At 45.4% G+C, this 21349-nt stretch overlaps 1 protein-coding gene across 1 annotated transcript in view; it reads left to right on the top strand.

Moving 5' to 3' along the window:
• The window catches only part of TTC9 (tetratricopeptide repeat domain 9), a 32316-nt gene extending 11593 nt beyond the window's left edge, over window positions 1-20723 (top strand). Inside the window, exons 2-3 of the mRNA XM_010360634.2 lie at window positions 15579-15761; window positions 19079-20723. Coding sequence (XP_010358936.2) covers window positions 15579-15761; window positions 19079-19158 — 263 coding nt within the window. The 3' untranslated portion in view covers window positions 19159-20723. The remainder of the gene's footprint in view (window positions 1-15578; window positions 15762-19078) is intronic.
• Window positions 20724-21349: the final 626 nt, after the last annotated feature.

The raw sequence follows: 21349 nt of genomic DNA, 5'->3' as shown, positions 1-21349 counted from the left end.
CTCCAAGTGAATAAGGCTCAGTTAGAAAGTGCCTGTTCCCTGCCACTTTTCACACTTTGCCCCAGGATTCCCTCGACCCTGTCTTTGAAATGAAACAGCAGGGAAAGAACTTCAGGCACTCTCACAAGTCAGACCAGTTGAGAATCTGACAGCGGAAAATAAGGATTTGCCTGCCAGGAAGAGAAGATACACGCTGTGATCATTTGAGTCCCCAGGGGAGCTTAACAAGCAAGAAAGCTTTCTGGTGGGAAGAGAAACAGAGGATGGCAGAGGCTCGTAGGAGAAGGAGACATCTGAGAGAGAAGCCATGGGGCTGGCAGCCTCGGGCCTGCCCCACCCTCTTGTGCATCAGGCAGATGCCAGCTTACTGAGCTTCCTTATTGGGGTAGGATGAAGAAAGTCCTTGGCTTAATCAGGCATCTTGGGAGTGAGAGCACTACCAGGTGTTTCCCTTGGACCGGCTCACAGCTGTTCCTCTACCAAAACACCCAGGGTCCCTCATGACCCTAACCATCCCCAGGACAGTGCCCCATGAAAAGGCAGTGCTTTCTGCCTAGGAAACCCTTCTGAATCCCTTTTCATACCTCTTCTCCCAAGTTCCTCTTCCCCTCATTCCCCAGCTCTCTCTGAAGGGATGATAATGGTCAGTGGTGACTTTTTAAATATAGTTTCTGCCCGGGAATGGTGACTCACGCCTGTAATCCCAGCAGTTTGGGAGGCCAAAGCGGGTGAATCACCTCAGGTCAGGAGTTTGAGACCAGCCTGGCCAACATGGTGGAACCCTGTCTCTGCTAAAAATACAAAAATTAGCCGGGTGTGGTGGTGTATGCTTGTAGTCCCAGCTGTTCAGGAGGCTGAGGCAGAAGAGTCACTTGAACCCAGGAGGCGGAGGTTGCAGTGAGCCAAGATCGTACTACTGTATTCCAGCCTGGGTGACAGCGAGGCTCTGTCTAAAAAAAAAAAAAAAAAAAAGAAGAAAAAGAAAAAAAAAATTTTCTAATTACAAAAGTAAAGCATCATAGTTGCAGAAGTTATTGATACTAAAAGAAAAACCTTAGACAAATTAAATTTAGCAGCGTTTAATTGAGCAAAGAATGACTCGTGAATCGGGCAGCCTCCCAAGCCCGAAGAGGCTCAGAGAGACTTCAGTGCAGCCACATGGTGGAAGAAGATTTACGAAACAGAAAAAGGAAAACCACCGTACAAAAAAGTGGAAGCCAGGTACAGAAACAGCTGATACTTAACAGCTCTGCATTTGCCTTATTTGAACTCAGTTTGAACAGTTGGTTGCCTTTGATTGGCTAAAACTCAGTTGATTGACATAAGAGTAGGTTGCAGACTGTTTACACATCCAGCTAGTTTTCAGTTCACTATGGTTCATTATGTACAAAGAAACCTTTAGGCCAAACTTAGAATACGTAAGGAGGCAGCTTTAGGCTAAATTTAATTTAGCATTGAAAAGTATGACAAATTACAAAGAAGAAGCCCAGGCGCGGTGGCTCTGGCCTGTAATCCCAGCACTTTGGGAGGCCGAAGTGGGTGGATCCCCTGAGGTTGGGTGTTTGAGAACAGCCTGGCCAACATGGTGAAACCCTGTCTCTACTAAAAATACAAAAATTAGCTGGGCGCAGTGGTGTGCACCTGTAGTTCTAGCTACTGGGGAGGCTGAGACAGGAGATTCGCCTGAACCGGGGAGGCAGAGGTTGCAGTGAGCTGAGATTGTGCCACTGCTCTCCAGCATCACTTGCGCGACAGAGCAAGACTCCATCTCAAAAAAAAAAAAAAAAAAATTATGAAGAAGAAGATAAAACTCAGTCATTTACCACCCCAAGATGACAACACTTAACTGTTTTGGTTTATTTCCTTGCCGTTTTTCTTCCGTGTGGGTGTATGATCATTTATATGTAAAGCAAACATCAGCCAACCCCCTTCAGGTCTACCTTTCCCAGTGTATTTAGGAAACAAGGGGTTGTTCTCACGTGGGCTGGGGCCACTGCAGGGACCTCCTGTCTTTTCTCCCCTCCCCTCCCACAGGATGCTGCTCACTCTGTTTGCATGACAACCAAAGGGCCACTCGACTTCCTGTTGCTGCTACTTCCTTTTCACATTCCATAGCACCACTACGCCCAGATGTATAATTTCACTAGACTTTACTGAAGGTTCTGGGATACAGAAGGAGTTTACATCTCAAAAATTGAATATTAGAAATTCTTCCTCCTAAAACTCATTTGACTATCAGACGAATTTCGAATGAACCACTCACCTTTTTTGGGAGGTTCCAGCTCCCCGCCATGCTGCTTGGACTCTTTCTCCCCTCCAGCCCTTCTCAGCTTCTTAGGTTTCCCCACTCTCAGATTCCCTTCATTTCATATACAAAGCAGTTTGGGCATCTTTTCATCTACGTGTGTGCCTACCACTGACCTCTAAGCTTCACCTTCCCCACCTGAAGCAGTTGATGAAGCCAGTCTCCTCCAAAAAGAGAATTTCTTCCCTTAGAGAAACTCTGCTATAGATGTTACAAATTATTCACCCATACAGAAGGAATACAACGTTTAAAAGAAAACCTAATTCTTCACTCTGATACACACACACACACACATTTATTTTTCACAACATTCAGGTTTATACTGTACAAACTTTAGCAACCTTCATATTTTTCCACCAGTGTTTTCATTGAAAATACTTTTCAGTGTTCCACAGCATGACTGTAATGGCTGTGTAATGTTCCATTGCACCAATGTCCCATTATTTATTTAACTAATCTACTGATGGATACTTAGGTTATTTCCAGCATTCTGTGATTACAACACAATGCTGCCACAGAAGTGCTCTTTCCGTTGTACATGTGCCTGTTAATTATCCTATCCCCAAACACATCTGAAGACATGAGGGAAGGAGGGTGGGAGAGGCAATAGGAACAGGGGACACGTCTCTGGGGCAGGAGAGGGGATTGAAACGGGGAAGACATTCTTTAATGTCCAGAAAGAGAACAGGATAGAACCTTGGCTTCTAAGGTCTTCCCTCATCCTGGCTTAGAGTTTCTGCCAATGAATGTGACACGTGTACTTGGCCAGAGCTGAGAAGGAAAAGATAATACGGGGTGATGGGTTTCTTCTGAATATTTCTGGGAATATTCATCCTCACATTCCAAATGGCCAGTCTGGCCCCTCCAAAGTCCCACTTCCAGACTGAGGAAGGGGTGTTAATGAAGATTCCAGCAAACAACAGCTCTGTCCTACCAACTTTTCACCTCTGCCTTCTCCCTCTCTGTTTACTACACCAAAGTCAAGAGTGAGAGTAAGGGGCCATAGGTGAGATAACTTCTAAGTGTTCTGCCATAGCACCCCGATTGGTGCCAAAGGTCTGAGCTGACCTTAAGCTTTGGCATTACAACTCCTTTGGGTGGATTCCAATATGCTTTAAAGGCCTGTCAATGTAAGCTTTCAGCTTATAGGATTTTATACTGACTTTCCATCTAACTCTCTCACCTGCCACTTTGACAGCTATTTTTGCCAACAGAGGGTAATTAAAAAGAATATAAACTCCTTGAAGATATCAATATCTCTTGAATGCTTTCCATTTTCCTTATGAAGCCCTGGGCCCAGGCCATGATGAGTGAATCCTTGTTGACTCAGTTTACTAAGAGTGCCTACCCGAAATTGTGTAGTGATGATGTGTGGGAAGCAGCAGCTCTGGTAGCGATCACAAAGGTGGGGCATCCATGTGAAGAATCAGAGGGATTCAAGGGAGCAGCTTGGTTATGATGAAAAGGAGAGATCTCTCTTCTTTGCTAAAACAAAGAAAGCAAAAGACACACTTGACAGTGTTTGTTTGAATCTAGTGCGAGCACATACTAGATTGGAAAAGTGGGAGGTCAGAAATTAATGTAAATGGAATCAAAGGCGATTTAGCCCCCCAGATAAAGCCAAACAGCTCCCAGCAGTGGATATAGCAGCAGCAATAGTGGGAGACTCTCTGGGCAGCAGGCAGGAGAAACAGGTATTGGAGTGAACAAAGAAACGGCCACTTGTGGGCCTGGTGCGGTGGCTCACGCCTGTAATCCCAGCACTTTGGGAGGCTGAGGTGGGTGGATCACCTGAGGTCAGGAGTTCGAGACCAGCCTGGTAAACATGGTGAAACCCCATCTCTACTAAAAATACAAAAATTAGCCAGGTCTGGTGGCGGGCGCCTGTAATCCCAGCTACTTGGGAGGCTGAGGCAGGAGAATCGCTTGAACCCAGGAGGCAGAGGTTACAGTAAGCCGACATGGGGCCACTACACTCCAGCTTGGGCGACAGAGCGAGACTCGTCTCAAACAAACAAACAAAGAAACGGCAACTCGGAGGGTGCTAACTCTCTGAGCCAGCCTTCTCAGTCCTCAGACTTGATAAAGACCTTCAGAGATCAGCCAGTCCGGGTTTCCACCATTACCACCAGCTCTGTTGGATTGGAACCAATATGGGATTTGGGGTTAAGTAACACTAGCTCTTTCCCTGTAAGAGCTGAGTGGGCTCAGCAAGTCACTTAACTTCCCTAAGCCTCAGCTCCTGGAAGCAGAGCTAATAATAGTTATTTCTCAGAGTCTCTATGAAGGTTAGATGAGTTGTAAAACACCATATATATGTTAGGCCTTGCTGCCAATTGAGCACAACCACTGTGAGAGGTGCTGTGTGAGAATTTAAAGATGTTCTAGAGATGCTTGCCTGAAAGAGCAAGGGAGACACATTTCATAAATAACTGTAATGATCCTGATTTGAGAATGTAGCTATGAAAAATAATTTTATTCTTTGTAAAACTAAAGGGCACATTTGATTATTGTACCTGTAGATCTGACTTCATTAGAAAGACCCCCTAACAGGTTCTGCAAAGCATTACCATTAGGCAAGGATGTGCTGTAATTCACAGATATTTTAAAAATAATCATTTCTTAGCAAGTTAGAGCAAAATTGCCTGATCTCAGTTAAAAGCATCTATGAAGAAAACTGAAGCCAACATCATAGTTGATGATAAGAAATGGAATTCTTATGATCCAGGAATTGCACTCTTGAGCCCTTATCTTAGAAAATAAAAGCTATACCTGACTCTTCCTATCAACTTTATTCATAATAACCAAATACTGGAAACAGTGTAGACATCTTTCAACAGATGAATGGGTAAACAAACTGTAGTACATCCATACCATGGAATACTACAGAGCAATTAAAAAGGATGAACTATTGGTGCATGCAACAGCTTGGATGCATTGCAAGGAAATTATGCTGAGGGTAAAAAGCCCCTTCCAAAGGATTTCATGCTATGTGATTCCATTTATATAATATTTTCAAAATGACAAAATTTTAGAAGTAGAGAACAGGATAGCAGTTGTCAGGCGTTAAAGAGGAGGTGGTGGGACAGGAGGGAGATGAGGATAGAGGAACCTACACATGATAAAATTGTATATAACTAAACACACACACACACACATACACACACACTGAGTACAAGTAAAGATAAGGAAATCTGAATAAGATCTGTGGATTCTATCAGCATCAATATCATAGCCAATATGTTGTACTATCATTTTACGAAATATTACCACTAAGGGAAAATGGGTAAAGGGTATAGGAAGTCCCCTTGCAGTATTTCTTACAATGATTGGTGAATCTATGATTATCATAATAAAAGTTTCAAGTAAAAAATAATAATTGGGGAGTTAGCTTTGCAAGCCTTAGCTAAGTAAAGACAGGTGTTGTTTCAGGAAGAAACCAGAAACGTGTCGTGTCAGCCCTATTAGGATAACAGTAGACTCTCAATGGAATTGGAGATACTGGTGGTTTTAGAACTTAGGAAAAAAAAAAAAAAGCAGCCACAGCAGGAGGAGGGGAAACTTTGCACTTGGTTTTGTTTGCTTGTTTTTTGTTTTTCTCTCTGAATGTAAAGGAACTAGTGGGAGAGAAGGTTCTGGAGTTATAGGAAGTTATAGGAAGTATATAGGAAGTTTCCGGATGAGAAGTATTTACATATAAAGTGAGAACAGTTTGGCACAATTAGGATCTCACACTTAAGCCCTACAGGAAGCAATACCCATGCCTCAAATATGTCTAATGAAGGAACTGAGTTAGAATCATTACAGGCAAGTAAGCATCCTAGGAGGGCAGTGTGTGTAATGGTTAAAAGCACAGTCTCAGGTGCCAGATGGCCTAAATTCAAATCCTGGCTCTGACACTTACTAGCATTGTGACTTTGGGCCAGTGACTTAACTTCCTAGGGCCTCCATTTTTCTATCTGAAAAAATGGGCAAAATAGTAGAATCTAGTATAGATTGGTGTCAAGATTAAACGAGTTAATGCTTAGAGCAGTGCCTGCCCCATTCATGCTTAATAAACATGACCTGCTCTTCCTCTTATTCTCCTTCTGGGAGGATGGATGGATACTGTCCACTGGTGCAGGGCCAGATTCTCTTGAGTGCATCATGGAGCACCTCATCCTTTGGCTCCTTTTCCCCATCTCCTTGGCCAGGGTTCTTATTCTCCAGGGGAATATTTCAAAACGCTAAGAAGAGAAGTATCCAAATATCACAAGTTGACAGCATAACAGAGAACAATTATTTGTCCACATGTGCAGATTTCCAGCTCTAGGACCTGGCCATCTGACACCTGTCTGCCCTTGCGGGTAGTCCTGGAGCTCCCCATGGCTGTTCTGGACTCTTATGGTTTAACCAACTAGATGGTTCTTAAGAAACACATACCTCAAATGCTAAAATGTCAGTACAACCTCAGCAGGTGAGGAGGCTCACCTGCAGGAGCTCACTGGGGACTTACTAAAAATGTAGATTACTGGGCTCCACCCAAGCCCTTCGGAACCTGAGTTGCTGGGCTTGGAGTCTGTGAATCTCTATGTTAAATAAGCTTTATGAATAGTGGTGCAATCTTGGCTCACTGCAACAGCCTCCCAAGTAGCTGGGATTACAGGTGCGCTCCACCATGCCTGGCTAATTTTGTATTTTTAGTAGAGATGGGTTTTCGCCATCTTGGCCAGGCTGGTCTCAAACTCCTGACCTTAGGTGGTCCACCTGCCTCGTCCTCCAAAGTGCTGGGATTACAGTCATGAGCCACCATGCCCAGCCTAAATAGTTTTCCAAGAAACAGTCATATTTGAGGCTCTCCACATGTGAGGATCTGGTACTTGGGAAACACAGTTTTCCTACTGCCAACAGGCCTTCAAGGAAAAGGTGGGTAGTAACCATAATTATCTTCATTTTTACCATATTCAACACTGAGACCCTGAAAGGTAAGCTGTTTTAACGCAGGGACTTGGACATGGTCTTGAGGAGGGACCATGCTCAGAGGCGCAAAAACTGTCCGGTAACTTCTCTGCTAAAACTACTACTTCCCTGTCATCTCATAGGCTCTGTCATGCTCTATAGAGTCGGAAACTGGTTCTATTCATTCTTCCTGCCACAGCTGGCTTTTAGAGCTCCAAGGTCCCCTGAACAAGCAAGACTGCAGGGGAGCCCAGAGACTTTTGATCCCTCCCCCACCCCATCCAGAAAGCTGTCAGCCAGATATGACTGTGGAATCCACTCATGGAAAGGGAAGGGGCTGAGGGCAGGCAGCAGGCAGCAGGCAGCACTAGTGTCTGAAACTTGGGGATATGGAGGGAGCAGGGTACAACCAGCTGTTGACTCAGAGGGTTTATAATCTGTAAGAGATGAAAATAGGCCTAGAACCCATTCCATTCTTTCCCTCCAAGCTTCTATCTGGCTGCAAAGTTGCTTTTGTAATGCTCTCTACGTTTACCTACCTCACCCCAAAACGGAAAATATACCTCTGGAAGGAAACCTGGTAAGTAAAACCAAAGATCAAACCTAGATTTCAGAAACATTCAGTGCAGGTGTGGGTTTATGTACACCCTAGACCATGAAACCAAAATAATAAATTTTTTAAAAAGAGAGAGTCTTTTTTTTCCCCAAACACCTACTCAAACTAAAGAAAGTCATTTTCAGAACTGCGAATGCATGCGTTTGTGTATGCAGAAGAGAAAATCATCACTTTCATAGAAAGGTGAAATTGGGTGGGTCATTGTAGTCTTAGATATGGGGTGTCAGGGAGTAAAAATTTCACTGCACATACTCCATGTCCTCTGAAGCAAGACCCTCTAAGTCACCCTCCCAAATGATTTATGTTTCCCCATCTCCTTGGCCAGGGTTCTTATTCTCCAGGGGGAATATTTCAAATTGCTAAGACGAGATGTATCCAAATGTCACAAGTTGACAGCGTAACGGAGAACAATTATTTGTGTACATGTGCAGATTTCCAGCTCTAGGACTTGGCCATCTGACACCTGTCTGCCCTTGTGAGTAGTGGGTGAAAATCTACTTTAGATTATCTACAGAAGATAGAAAATCTACTTTAAATTACGCTGTAGCTTTGTGTATGTACCACACATTGTATGTAGGACTCAAGATGGAAATTTTCTCCGATTCACGTACACATTGCTGAGCAAACCATATTTGATAAGTGGCTTTCGAAAGAACTAGTATTTCTGAGAATCCATTTTTGTCCCAGCACTGTGAGAAGCATATAATGTGCATTAATTATCTCATTTCCTCATCATAAGAGTTCCCACAAAGTTCCTATTTAACATGGGAAGAATAAGACCCAAGGTGATCATATAACTCGCCCTTGGGCCTGTGCTAGTGAGTGGCAGAGCTCAGATTCCAGGTCAGGACTGTATCTGTAGACCCAGCATTGGTCTTCAGCCAGGGCGCCCAGAGCTGGTACAATACTGTTTGCCTATTCGGTTTGGTTAGGATCTATACCAGTCATTCAGTATTCTTAATATCACCTCTGTCCAGATCCCAGACTTCTCCCATTTTACTACTATGCCATTGCTTCTTGAAATAAATTTGAAAACAAATCAAATAATTTGGCAAACTTTTGGGAAAATTTTCCCCCAGGAACGCAATGGCCATTTCCTAGGCCCATCTCACAAAGGAGTGACTAGCAAGGTATATTAGTTTCCTAAGGCTGCTGTAATATCACACACTGGGTGGCTTAAAATAACGGAAATTCATTGTCTTGTCATTCTAGAGGCTAGAAGTCAAAACTCAAGGTTTTGGCAGGGTTGGTTCCCTCTGAGGGCTGTGAAGAAGAATCTGTTTCAGGTCTCCTAACTTCTGGTAGCCTCAGGCACTCACTGGCTTTGTAGATAGCCGTCTTCCTAGATCTTATCGCATCATCTTTCCACTCTGTGTATCTGTCTCTGTGTCCAAATTTCTCCTTTTTATAAGAACACTAGTCATATTGGATTAGGGCTCATTCTAACGATTTCATTTTAACTTGATCATCTCTGCAAAGACCCTATCTCCAAATAAAGTGACATTGTTAGGTACTAAGGGTGAGGACTGTAACGTATCCTGTGCAAATGGATACAGTGCAACCCCAAACAGTGAGGCAGCCTTGTAGAGTGGGTTCTTCCTCCTCCCTCCTAGCCCCAGATGGGTCTGGTCTTCCTTCCATTTAGCCCATGTTTCCCTTCTGTTCAGCAGGTAAAAGCAAACTATAGTGAGTCAGCTATAAGAAGAAAACCAGTGATTGCATGAACTTGTTCTTCCTTTCATCTGGTTTCCCTTTATCTCATGCCAGTGGGTGGCATTTTGCCCTGCATGCACCAGGAAACACAAAAACAAAACAGGTGCCAGAGCGAGGAGAACTCGACATTCTTTAGCCTGAGGTCTGAGTGTGGTTGCTGTGGGGAACATCACACTTAGAATTTTCCATCTGTGTGCGTGAGTGTGCCAGGGGGCTCTCTGAGTAGCTGATTCTCTAACATTTGCTAACCATGACCCCTTTGTGGGGCTCAGAAGGCCTGCCAATTATTTTCATAAGATCACACCCCAACCGCCTAAGGCTGGCAGTGGAGGAGGAATCTGTACTTGGGAGGGGTGGTTGGAGATTTGCAGCTTCAATTCTTGTCCCCCAGATTTGCCTTTCTCTTGTAAGTTGCACTGGCCACCTCTGCTGTCACCTTGTTTGGCTCAAGGAAGGCTGTTTCTCCTCTAGCACTTCTTCCCACGCCTTGATAGAGGCTTGTCTTCATTCTCCACAATTTGGCTGATTCCAGGCCACTGCATTTATTCAGCCTTTTCAAAAGACCCAAAGGCCAGAAAGTTAATAACACTTATTTCAATGGAGCCTCTAGATATGGTTGTCTGAGAGCCCAGGCCCTTTGCCATGCATCTTCCACCCAGCACCTCTTCTGCTGCCAAGTGACTGCATCTTTGAATCCAAGTATATCCACAGAGTCCATGCCAGGCTCCCTTGCCAGTCAGTCCAAAACCTGCCTTTCCAACTCAACAGCCTCCTCTGCTCAGGATGACTGACGCTGGGGAAGTTTACTCCCTTCAGGGAAGATGTCACTCCAGTGCCATGACTTGGGAAGACTCACATCAGAACATAATCCAATCTCTATGCCAAAAAAAAAAAAAAAAAAAAAAAATCCACACAGCAGGATGTAATTGTTGTCTTATAGAAGCCCTCTTGATCACTGCTTTACCAGTTCTGGTGAAGATACCTGACCTTGATTAATAGGGAGAATGGAAATCCTTTTGAAGAGTAAACAGTGAAACAATTTTGTCCTTCTGTTAAGTGGCAAGCATTTGTATTCAGAGGCTGTTAGATCTGAAAGGACGGTAGAGATTATTTAGTGAAATTTAGATCCCTCATTTTGCAGATGCCCAGAAAGAGAAACTAATTTTCGTAATGTTGGCTAGTGGCAAAAATGGAACTAGAATCCTGCTCTTATGATTCCTAGTTCAGTGCTCTTTAAAATATTGATGCATGCCAAATGGCAGAGTAGAGAGACTGTGACACAATAATCCTTAATTCAAACAGAGACCAGGTCACCACAACATGGAGAAACACTTCTTGACAATCAGGAAATCCAAAATGACAATAAAGATCTCCCGGATGAACGGCTCTACCTCGCAAATGTGGACAGTAGAGAGAAAATATTGCAGAAATTCCCTGCTGCTGGTGACTTCTACCTCCTTGATGCTGCTTACATTGATCCATTTCTCCTGCTTGTCTGCCTCCACTTTGGCCCCATGAGTCACCATCATTTCATCATCCAAATCCACTCTTGCCTCACAATGAAGTCCCAGGTCCTCTACGTGGACCAGAAGGGTCTCTGTGTCCTGGTTTCTTTCTTTTCCAGCTTTACCTCTTTCACCCTTCCCTCTGGTTTTCTGCTCCAGCCTTGCAGGCATGGCTTCCCAAACTTTCTCAAACAGTCCATTCGCCCTCGCCCACTCTCTTTATCTGGGCTCTGCCTTGAAAACGTCTCAGTTTCACCCAGATCAGTGATTCCTAAACATGAGTGATTTTACCAACACCCCACCACCCAGGGAATACTTGGAAATTTCCAGAGACATTTTTTGGCTGTCACAAGTGGCATGTAGTGAGAAGACGCTAGGGGAGCTGCTAAGCATCCTGCAAGGCTCAAGACATCCTCATGTAACAAAAAAATCATCTAGTCCAAAATGCCAATAGTGCTGAGGCTGAGAAATACCCAATCTTTAGATCCCAGCTAAAATACCACTTCTTCCAAGAAGGCCTCCCATTATACCTTAGATCAAGGTAAGGCCCCTCCTGCCTGGGTATGCTCCTTCTCTGCCTTTGTCCTTCATAGCACTTAACCCACATGTGAATATTTGAGATAATATGACCTCTGCCCTCCCTGCCCATCTGTTAGCCCCAGGTGGGTGGGGGGGATGTCAGCTCATCACCTGATCCCACTGCCCCACCCAGTGCCCAGCAGTTAGGCATGAATTTTTGCTTGTTAGCTTTGGAACACAGCAGAAGGGAGTTTCCACAGATGACCTCTCTTTCTCCCCAGGGGCTGTGTGGGTTTCCGATGGCTTCAAATGCAGCCCCACAGACACCCCAGAGGTCAAGTGCACAGTCTTGGAAGCCTGACAGAAGTGGGCTGATATCCTAATTCTACCACCTTCCAGCTGGGTGACCTTCAGCAAGTTACTTCATTTCTCTGGAACTCAGTTTCATCATCTATAAAAGAAGGATAAAAATAGAACCTGTTTCATGGAGTTGATGTGAGGATTAAAAGACATAGTGTATGTGAAGTATTTAGCACCTCTGACACCAGAGAAGGGATTAACAACCATGAGGAGAACACACTGTGGGGTGATACCACTTATCCTGAGGTCCACTGCAACCCCAGGTCCTGGCTAATGGCTGCAGGGATGGGGAAGGAGTAATCAGGAGGCAGCCAGTCCACCTCTTCTTAACTTCCTCAGCCCTCACATGTGCCTGCTGTCATGCCATCTTACCTATCCCATGGCTTATTAGATGTACCAGTAGCTACCCACCCACAGCAGAGAGGTGCCTAGAAATCACCTGCAGGTAGTGCTGGGGCCAGCCTCCAGCCTGGCTCTCACCCCCTCTGCCCCTGGATTCCCTTAAGAGTCCTGGCCTGGGCCAGGTGCAGTGGCTCATACCTATAATCCCAGCACTTTGGGAGGCCAAGGCAGGCAGATCACCAGAGGTCAGGAGTTCGAGACCAGCCTGACCAATATGGTGAACCCCGTCTCTACTAAAACTACAAAAATTAGCTAGGCATGGTGGCGGGCACCTGTAGTAGTCCCAGCTACTTGGGAGGCCGAGACAGGAGACTTGCTTGAACCCAGGAGGCAGAGGCTGCAGTGAGCAGAGATCACACCACTGCACTCCAGCCTAGGCGATGGAGCGTGACTCCATTTCAAAAAAAAAAAAAGAGTCCTGGCCTAGCATCCCAACTTCTTATCCAGATTCCACCTCTTGACCCAGCCATTTCTCCATCTTTCTGGGCCCTGCCTCTCGTGTCAGCTGAGGCTTCACACCCTATAACCAGCCTAGCCCTGCCTCCCTCCAGGTCTGAATCCTGGTCCACAGCTAGGTATGCCAGTTCCCACCAGATCTGCAGGGGAACTAGAAATGTTTTTACCAAATAAGTGCCAGAAATTGATTGCTGTGGTTCCTTTGACCCTTTGTGGGAGTGGGGAGCCTTCCCCATTTCCAGGCCTCTTTGCTTCCCCTCCCCCTGTCACCACCATTTTATGCATTCAAAAACTTTAAAAAAAAAAAAAGGAAAAAAAAAAAAAAAAAACAAAGGTCCTTTTCCTAGACTGCCAGGGTCAGCAAACAGAAGTGTCTGTTTGAAGAGGGAGGGCTGGACAGGAAGAGGGCTGCTGGGCCTGGTCAGAGAGGACATCAGGCAGGGAGTGTGGAAGCTGTGGACAGGACAGCTTTTAGCTCTGGGAGCAGGTGCTGGAGCCAAGTCCACACAAATAGCATTCACTGAGGTTCACATCCAGGAAACTTTGTACAGAAACCCCTCTCTCTCTCTGTACAGCCGTATAAGCACCAGCACAGGCTCCAACAACATGGGGGTGAGGAAGGGAACAGAAGGGCCTAAGACCCCACCATGGAGGAAGGAGAGGGGAGCGGGGCTTGTAGCATCAGCTGATCAGAAGGATCCCCTGGCACACCAGAAGATTGTAGTCCTGGGTGAACAAGAGCTGCCCTCGGGAGTTAGCAGCCTGTTGCTTCTGTCGACTTGGCTTTCTGCCCTGCAGCCAGTGAAACCTGACAGGTCAGTTTCTAGATCTGAGCTGATTCTTTTTCACTTCCTGGTTCTCATACCTTCATCTTGAGAGTCTGTGTATTTCTCCTCATTCTGTGAAAGAATGGACTTTTTTGGTTCTAAATGCTCAAAGAAAAGTCTGGTCTCTTAAAAAATCTCAGCAATTCTGATACCTGAGAAGTTACTTAAGGGGTCAGAATGACTGAAGTTAGATCCCTGAAGATTGAAATCAATGACTTGTCTCTATCCTGAGGTGTCTTCTGTCAGTGTGGAAAAGTCTGGGCACAAAGAAGGAACAGAGCATCAGCATTCTCCCCCAGCCACCCAGCCGGGTTGTGAACAGAAGCACCAGTTTTGCCTCCTAAGTCTCTGTTTTTATGTGCTTTGAAGAAGCAGACAGGTGCCTTTTTCCTGTCTCTTTTTTTGTAATCCCTCCAAATATACAACATTCTTTGCCTTTGGTCAATGCCTACTAGATATTTGAGTGGTTAAATGGAGGTGAGGTGGCTCAGCAGGGTTGGGATTAGAGGGAGGTGCCTACGGCACAAAATTTCAGTCATTCTTCAAGGCTATTTAGTCATCCTCCAGGCGTGTCATCACCCTAGTCCCAGCCCTGTGGCTCCCTGTGGCTCAGAGCTGGTAAGAGAAAGTTTCAAAGGGGCACGGTTTACTCAAAGATGGCTGTTTGTGGGATGGGGAGGGCTCTCTAACATAAGACCTGCCTGCCATAGCTTCCTCTTGCCTGGGAAACCTAGGTCTTTCATGTCCAGACATGTGCCCTGTATGAGCTGGTCACTAGCCTACTAGAAAGCCCCTTTTCTCAGGAACTGCAGAGACAAATATATATGAAAGGGAACTTGAGGGAAGTCAGAGGCAGATGTTACTGGTACAAGGCTAAAAAGAATTCTAAGAATGTTAACTAACATTTTTTTCATGCTTGCTATGTGCCAAACCCACGTTAAGTACTTTATGGCCATTATTTTTACATAATCCCTCCAACAACTAGATTAGGAAGGACTTGGATTCTGGAGCCAGACAGCTTCGGTTTAAATCCCATCTTTGCCTCTTTCACGTTGTGTGACCTTGGGAAATTTCTTGAGCTCTCTGGGCCTCAACTACCTCACCTGTAAAATTGAAACAATAATAGCACCCACATCAGAGTATTCTGAGGATTATATCAGTAATACATATAAAACAATGAGACCAGCATCTCTACAAGGTAAGCACTCAACAAATATTGGCCATGATGGTGATGATGACGACGAAGATGATGATGAAGATGATGATGATTGCCTCTGGTAGCTTATTCCTAAGGCTGCCCATAACAAAGTCCCACAAACTGGGTGACTTGAGATAACAGAAATGCATGGTCTCACAGTTCCAGGGGCTAGGAGTCCAAGATCAAGGTGCTGGTGGGTTGTTATGCTGAGGGATGTGAGGAAGAATCTGTTCCATGCCTCTCTGCAAGGTTCTGGTAGCCTCAGGCATTCCTTGGCTTATGGATGGCTATCTTCTCCCCATGTTTTATCACGTCGTCTTTCCTCTGTGTGTCTGTTTTTATGTTCATATTTCCCCTTTTTATAAGGACACCAGTCAACTGGATTAGGCCCTACTCTGATGACCTCAACTTGATCACCTCTGTGAAGACCCTGTCTCCAAATAAGGTCACATTCTTGGGTACTGCAGGTTAGGACTTCAACATACCTTTTCATGGTGGAAGGGTGGGCATCATTCAACCTGTAACAGAAGGTTAAGTGACTTGCTCAAGGCTTGTTAACATCGCTTGTTAGTGATGAAACTGGTCGGGGAGCCTAGGATTATTGGAAGACAAATCCCATGACATAAACCCCAGTAGAAAACCCCAACCCTGCTAAACCTCTGGAGAGAGGGAACTCAAGGGAGACATGCAGAGCCGGCCGCTGTTGTGCTGATGGCATTTTCCCTCCCTTCCTCCATAGCCTGCCTGCTCCAGGCTGAGCTGGTAAACTATGAACGAGTCAAGGAATATTGCCTCAAAGTCTTGAAGAAGGAAGGGGAGAACTTCAAGGCCCTTTACCGGTCTGGTGTGGCCTTCTACCACCTTGGGGACTATGACAAAGCACTCTACTACCTGAAAGAAGCAAGGACCCAACAACCAACAGGTAAGGCGGAAATAGCCGTTTTCTTACTTCCTCCCCGCTCTGGTGGCTCCTGGGACCTTCTCATTGCAGCATTTTCTTGGCTAGGAGGGCCAGGCAGGGGCAGAGATGGCAAAATTAGGGATCAGATATATGATAAGACGTAAGTAAGAGGAGCACACAGCCCGTGCATTTGTCTAGGGTTTGAGTTCCAGGGAGCACGGGCACCTCTTCTCTTCAAATAGAGTAGAGAATTCCTCATCTTTTTCAACTCAGAATCCAGCTCTCTTCACTTATTCAACAAATATATATTGAATTCATACTATGTGCCAAGATTTGTGCTGAGCACCAAGGGAATAGATGAAAAGACATGGTCCCTGCCCATGAGGAGCTCACATCTGGTTGATGATACAGAATACAAACAGGCAAATTTGGTGCTAAGCCCAGCACCTTTCAGGAAGCATGTTCTGACTCCTCCAGTCAGATCCTATTCCTTAGGACCTGTGTTATCTATACCATTCACTTAGACCATATCCACCAGTCATTCATTCATTCATTCCACAGATATTTATTGAGGGGGTACAATGTTGCTAGGTATATAGTAGTGAACAAAGAAAGTTGTTGCCTTCAAAGAGCTTATATTATAATGGCTCACTGTCTATTGTAAGTGGGAAAAAAAGTGTGGAGAGGGGACAGAACCCAGGGAGGGACTCTCCACCAAGGGATGACTGGAAGTCAACTGGTAAACAAGCAAACAGACAGTAAACAAATGACCTATTTAGTAGTAATAAATGCTGTGAAGAAAATAAGCAAAATAAAGAGATCAAGAGTAAACGGAGGGCTGGGTGTGGTGGCTTATGCCTGTAATTCCAGCACTTTGGGAACCTGAGGCAGGTGGATCGCTTGAGCTCCAAAGTTCAAGACCAGTCTGACCAACATGATGAAACCCCATCTCTACTAAAAATACAAAAATTAACTGGATGTGGTGGTGGCCACCTGTAATCCCAACTACTTGGGAGGCTGAGGCAGAAGGATCACCTGAGCCTGGAAGGCAGAGGCTACAGTGAGCCAAGATGGCACCACTGTACTCCAGCCTGGGTGACAGCAAGACCCTGTCTTAAAAAAAAAAAAAAAAAAAAAAGAGTAAGGCCAGGTGCGGTGGTGCACGCCTGTAATCCCCAGCACTTTGGGAGGCCAAGGTGGGTGGATCAGGAGGTCAGGAGATCGAGACCATCCTGGCTAACATGGTGAAATCCTGTCTCTACTAAAAATGCAAAAAATTAGCTGGGCTTGGTGGCACGCGCCTGTGGTCCCAGCTACTCAGGAGTCCAAGGCAGAAGAGTCACTTGAACCCAGGAGGCGGAGGTTGCAGTGAGCCGAGATCATGCCACTTCTCTCCAGCCTGGGTGACAGAGTGAGACTCTGTCTCAGGAAAAAAAAGAGTAAAGGTGGGGAGCTATTTTAGACGAAGTGGTCAGAAAGAGCCTCTCTGAGGAAGTAACATTTAAACAACAACCTTGACTAGATGTTGCTATTGTTGTTTATATGATTAAGTTTTCTTTTTTTCAGACAGAGTCTCGCTCTGTGACCCAGGCTGGAGTGCAGTGGTATGATCTCAGCTCACTACAGCCTCCACCTCTTGGGCTCAAATGATCCTCCCACCTCAGCCTCCCTAGTAGCTGGGACTACAAGCATGCACCACCATGCCTGGCTAATGTTTTTTATTTTTTGTATAGATGAAGTCTTGCTATGTTGCCAGGGCTGGTCTTGAACTCCTGGGCTCAAGCAATCCTTCTGCCTCGGCCTCCTAAAGTGCTGGGATTATAGGCATGAACTACCACACCCAGCCTTTTTTTTTTTTTTTAAATACAATCCTCCTTTCAAAAGTTTTTAAAGAACTTTAGGATCAATTTACAAACGTCCAAATGTATACTTTATCTTTTTAAAGAACACCTTGTTGTTATTTTCTGTATATAAATTGTGTTCCACCAACTGTAAGCAGCTTGAAGACTAAGCATTGGACTCATTCAACAGAATTTTCTGGAGCACTGCTATCTGCCAGCACTGTTCTGGAGGATATGCCTGGCATTTTTTAGCATGATATAGTATTCATTTCTACTTCCAGAAGTAACTATTCCAGGCACCCCGTCACTCTTATGTTCTGGTGTGTGTGTGGAACTTAGCAGTTGTTCCATGCTGTGCCCTCCTCGCTAATAACAGGAACTGGGAAGAAATGCCCCTGTTTTGGTGAGGTGGTCATCTGACCCTACTTATAAGGACAAAAACAAGACAATGAAGCAAAGTCATTTTAAACTCTTCAAGCTTAAAAAAAATTACATTAGACTAATATTTATTGATCATTGTTTTAAGCACTTTTAGACTTACCTATTTTGGACTTCAGAGCAATTTCATGAGGCAAGTATTACAGTCCTCAGGAGAGGCAGGCTTTGCAGCCAGACACACAATTTACTATGTGTCTCCTTGGGCATCTGACTTAATCTTTCAAGATCCCTATTCCATTTTGTCACAGTGAAGAGGAGGATACATACCTTGCGGGATTGTAGTGAGGATTACATGAGATCATGAAGGTTAGAAACCTGGCACAAGGTTGGCATTCAAAAATGGAGCTTGTTGGCTGGGCACGGTGGCTCATGCCTGTCATCCCAGCACTTTGGGAGGCCAAGGTAGGCAGATCACCTGAAGTCAGTAGTTCAAGACCAGCCTGGCCAATATGATGAAACCCCATCTCTACTAAAAATACAAGAATTAGCTGGGCACAGTGGCATGTGTCTGTAATCCCAGCTACTCATGAGGCTAAGGCAGGAGAATTGCTTGAACTTGAGAGGTGGAGATTGCAGCAAATCAAGACTGCACCACTACACTCCAGCCTGGGTGACAGAGCAAGGCTCCATCTCAGAAAAAAAAAAAAAAAAAAAAAGTGGAGGTTGCTTCTTGCAGATGGGACAGGAGGCTCAGAGAAGGTGGCAACTTGCCTGATGTTAAACTCCAACTGGGGTCTCACTAAACTAACTGCGCTGGCTGGCAAACCACTGGGATATGCTGCTGCATAGAAAGAAGGAGAGAAATTCTCTCTCCTCTCCCACCCATCCTCTCTCATGTCCCCTGGGTCATGCCAACCTGTCCACGTTTGCTAAGGGGAGGCAGTGAAGGAGAGGGCCGACATCTAGTTGCCCTCTCAGCCACCATGGATAGGCAGAAGGGACCGTGGTTGGGTGAGCCTGGCCTGTTGGTTGTCTGCAGACACAGCCTTTGCTGATTCTGTGTAAATGTGATAGTTGCCCTTACCTGGTGTTCCCTAAGGTTTATTTCTCTCCTCACAGACACCAACGTGATTCGGTATATCCAGCTGACGGAGATGAAGCTCAGCCGATGCTCCCAGAGAGAGAAAGAAGCCATGTAACCAGGAAGCAGCTCCAGAGCTGCGCACACGCCTGACCGGGCACTTCCAGACACCCCCTGGTGGAGAGCCCTGTCCTGGGTTCTGTCCCTTTCTCCCCACTTCTTCTGGCTCCCCGTTTTTCCTCCTGTTGCACCCCAATTCTTTGTCTCCTCCCAGTGTGAAAAGAAGGAGAGATGCAAATTTGGAATCTGGTAGGTCACCCAGACATTGGAGACATCCTCTCCTCTGGCAGGTCAGCGACTGAGAGGGGCCCGACTTCTGCTGGGACAGCTGGAGAGGAGTCTCATGGGCTGGGAGGCTGTTGTGGCTTTGACTTTGGCCAGTGCTTCTGACAGAGGCGGAGCCTGGCAGGTATACCATCCCACAGGCAGCAGGCACACAGCCCATGGGCTGGATCCTTCCACACCTTCCTGACAGACCAGAGCCAGAGCATCTCAAGGCAACTGTTCGAAATCCAGGGACGAGACAAACAGCAGAAGCACTGGTGAAGCCGACATAGAGACTGTGAATGTGTACACTGGAGTTCCCACCCCCGCCCCTGACCAGTCACCTTAGCCCCTGCCTCCTTCCCCCACTCGTTGTCTTGGCTTGTGCTTTCTCCTCTCCCCGTCAGGGATCCGAGACTCTGCCAGGATTCACATGCCACTGAAGCCCACTCAGTGCCCTCTGGTGACCACACATACCATTCCCCCGGACTCCCACCCAGCAGGCAGTTGTGACCGCAGAAGGGCAGGATGAAGTGGGCCAAGGTTTGGGACAGGGTGACTGTGTAAGTGACAGGGAGGGAAAGATGATGACCAGGGGAAAGAGCATCATATAGACCAGGGGAATGAACTGTGGACTGATTCAGTGTAAATAAAAATAAATTAACAGGTAGTAGTTCTTGTCAGTTCTATTGGAAGCAGCCCGCTCCCTCACTTTTACTCCTTCCTCCAACCCTCAGTCAGAGCTACTTACAGCCAGGCAGGATGGGGCTTCCCCCAAAGCAATTGGCCATTTGTCCAGTGGCAGACAATGGTGGCTGCAGCCTTTGTGCTTTTAAGAGTGGGCTGGGATTGTGGAGACAGCCCAGGGGCTTGGCTTTGTTAGAACTTGTACAATCTTCTTTTGATGAAATTATCTGAACTCAATATCTAGCACATAGAATGTGTTCAACAAATACTTGTTGAATGAATAAATTATGACTGCAGACTGGCTCTCCTGCCTTAAACTAATTTCATCCCAGCCTAGTCTCCTGATGTCTGTGCTCATTATGCTAAGCCATGTTGCTTTGGTCAAACAAGAAAGACTTACTGAAGGCGTATTGTTTGCCCATCATTGTGCAATGTGCTGTGGGACATGGGATGTAGTCTCAGTCTTCAAGGAAATGGAAGGGTTAAGAAATGCATATGAGATTATTACCAATGACACCTTTAATTTATATAATGCTTTAAAATTATCAGAGCACTTTCATGTATTTTTCGTGTGACTAGTGAAAAAGACAATGTTGTACAAAATTAAAATATATACAGATGCAATAATGTGAATAGTTAGGATTTATTAAATGCATTATCTTCAGATCTTTACATGTATAATCTCATTTCTTTCATGCAGTTACTCTGGGATACTGTTCCCATTTGATGGGTAAGAATATTGAAAACCAGAAAAAGTAATTATCCCAAGGTTGCATGGCCTTTAGTGGCATAGCTAGGATTTGAACCAGACCTGCCTGACTCCAGAGCTCTGGCTGGTGTCTGTGCTATACTTAGTTGCCTCTCTATAAGTATAATATTGGGCAATTATAACCATTTGAGAAGAGGACTATATGTATTAACCTGAAAAGTGTTCATGATGTCAGTGATGGTACATGGCCTTCTCTTGTATTTACTCAAGGGCCCAAAAAGACCAGAGGCCAGAATCCCTAGTGGTCAGAGCAGTGACAGGTCAGAAAAAGGCAGCTGAGGTCCAATAGTTATGTCTATGTATTGCTCATTCTACTTACTGATGGAGCCAGCATGTATCCCAACAACTCCTCTAGCATTCATCACCCATCCCCAGCATTGGGAAAGGGTCACAACTGAGACCGAAAGGAAACACAAAGTTAAATATGGGTTAATTATATAAGCAGATGCCCCACCACAGCAGAATTCAATCACAGCTGAGGGGCCCAGAAGAGAGCAGCGTAAGTTATATTCACATAGTTCCCCAAAGG

The sequence above is a fragment of the Rhinopithecus roxellana genome, chromosome 5 (genome assembly GCF_007565055.1).
Source record: "Rhinopithecus roxellana isolate Shanxi Qingling chromosome 5, ASM756505v1, whole genome shotgun sequence".
NCBI lineage: Eukaryota > Metazoa > Chordata > Mammalia > Primates > Cercopithecidae > Rhinopithecus > Rhinopithecus roxellana.
This window is presented reverse-complemented; position numbering and strand designations above follow the sequence as displayed.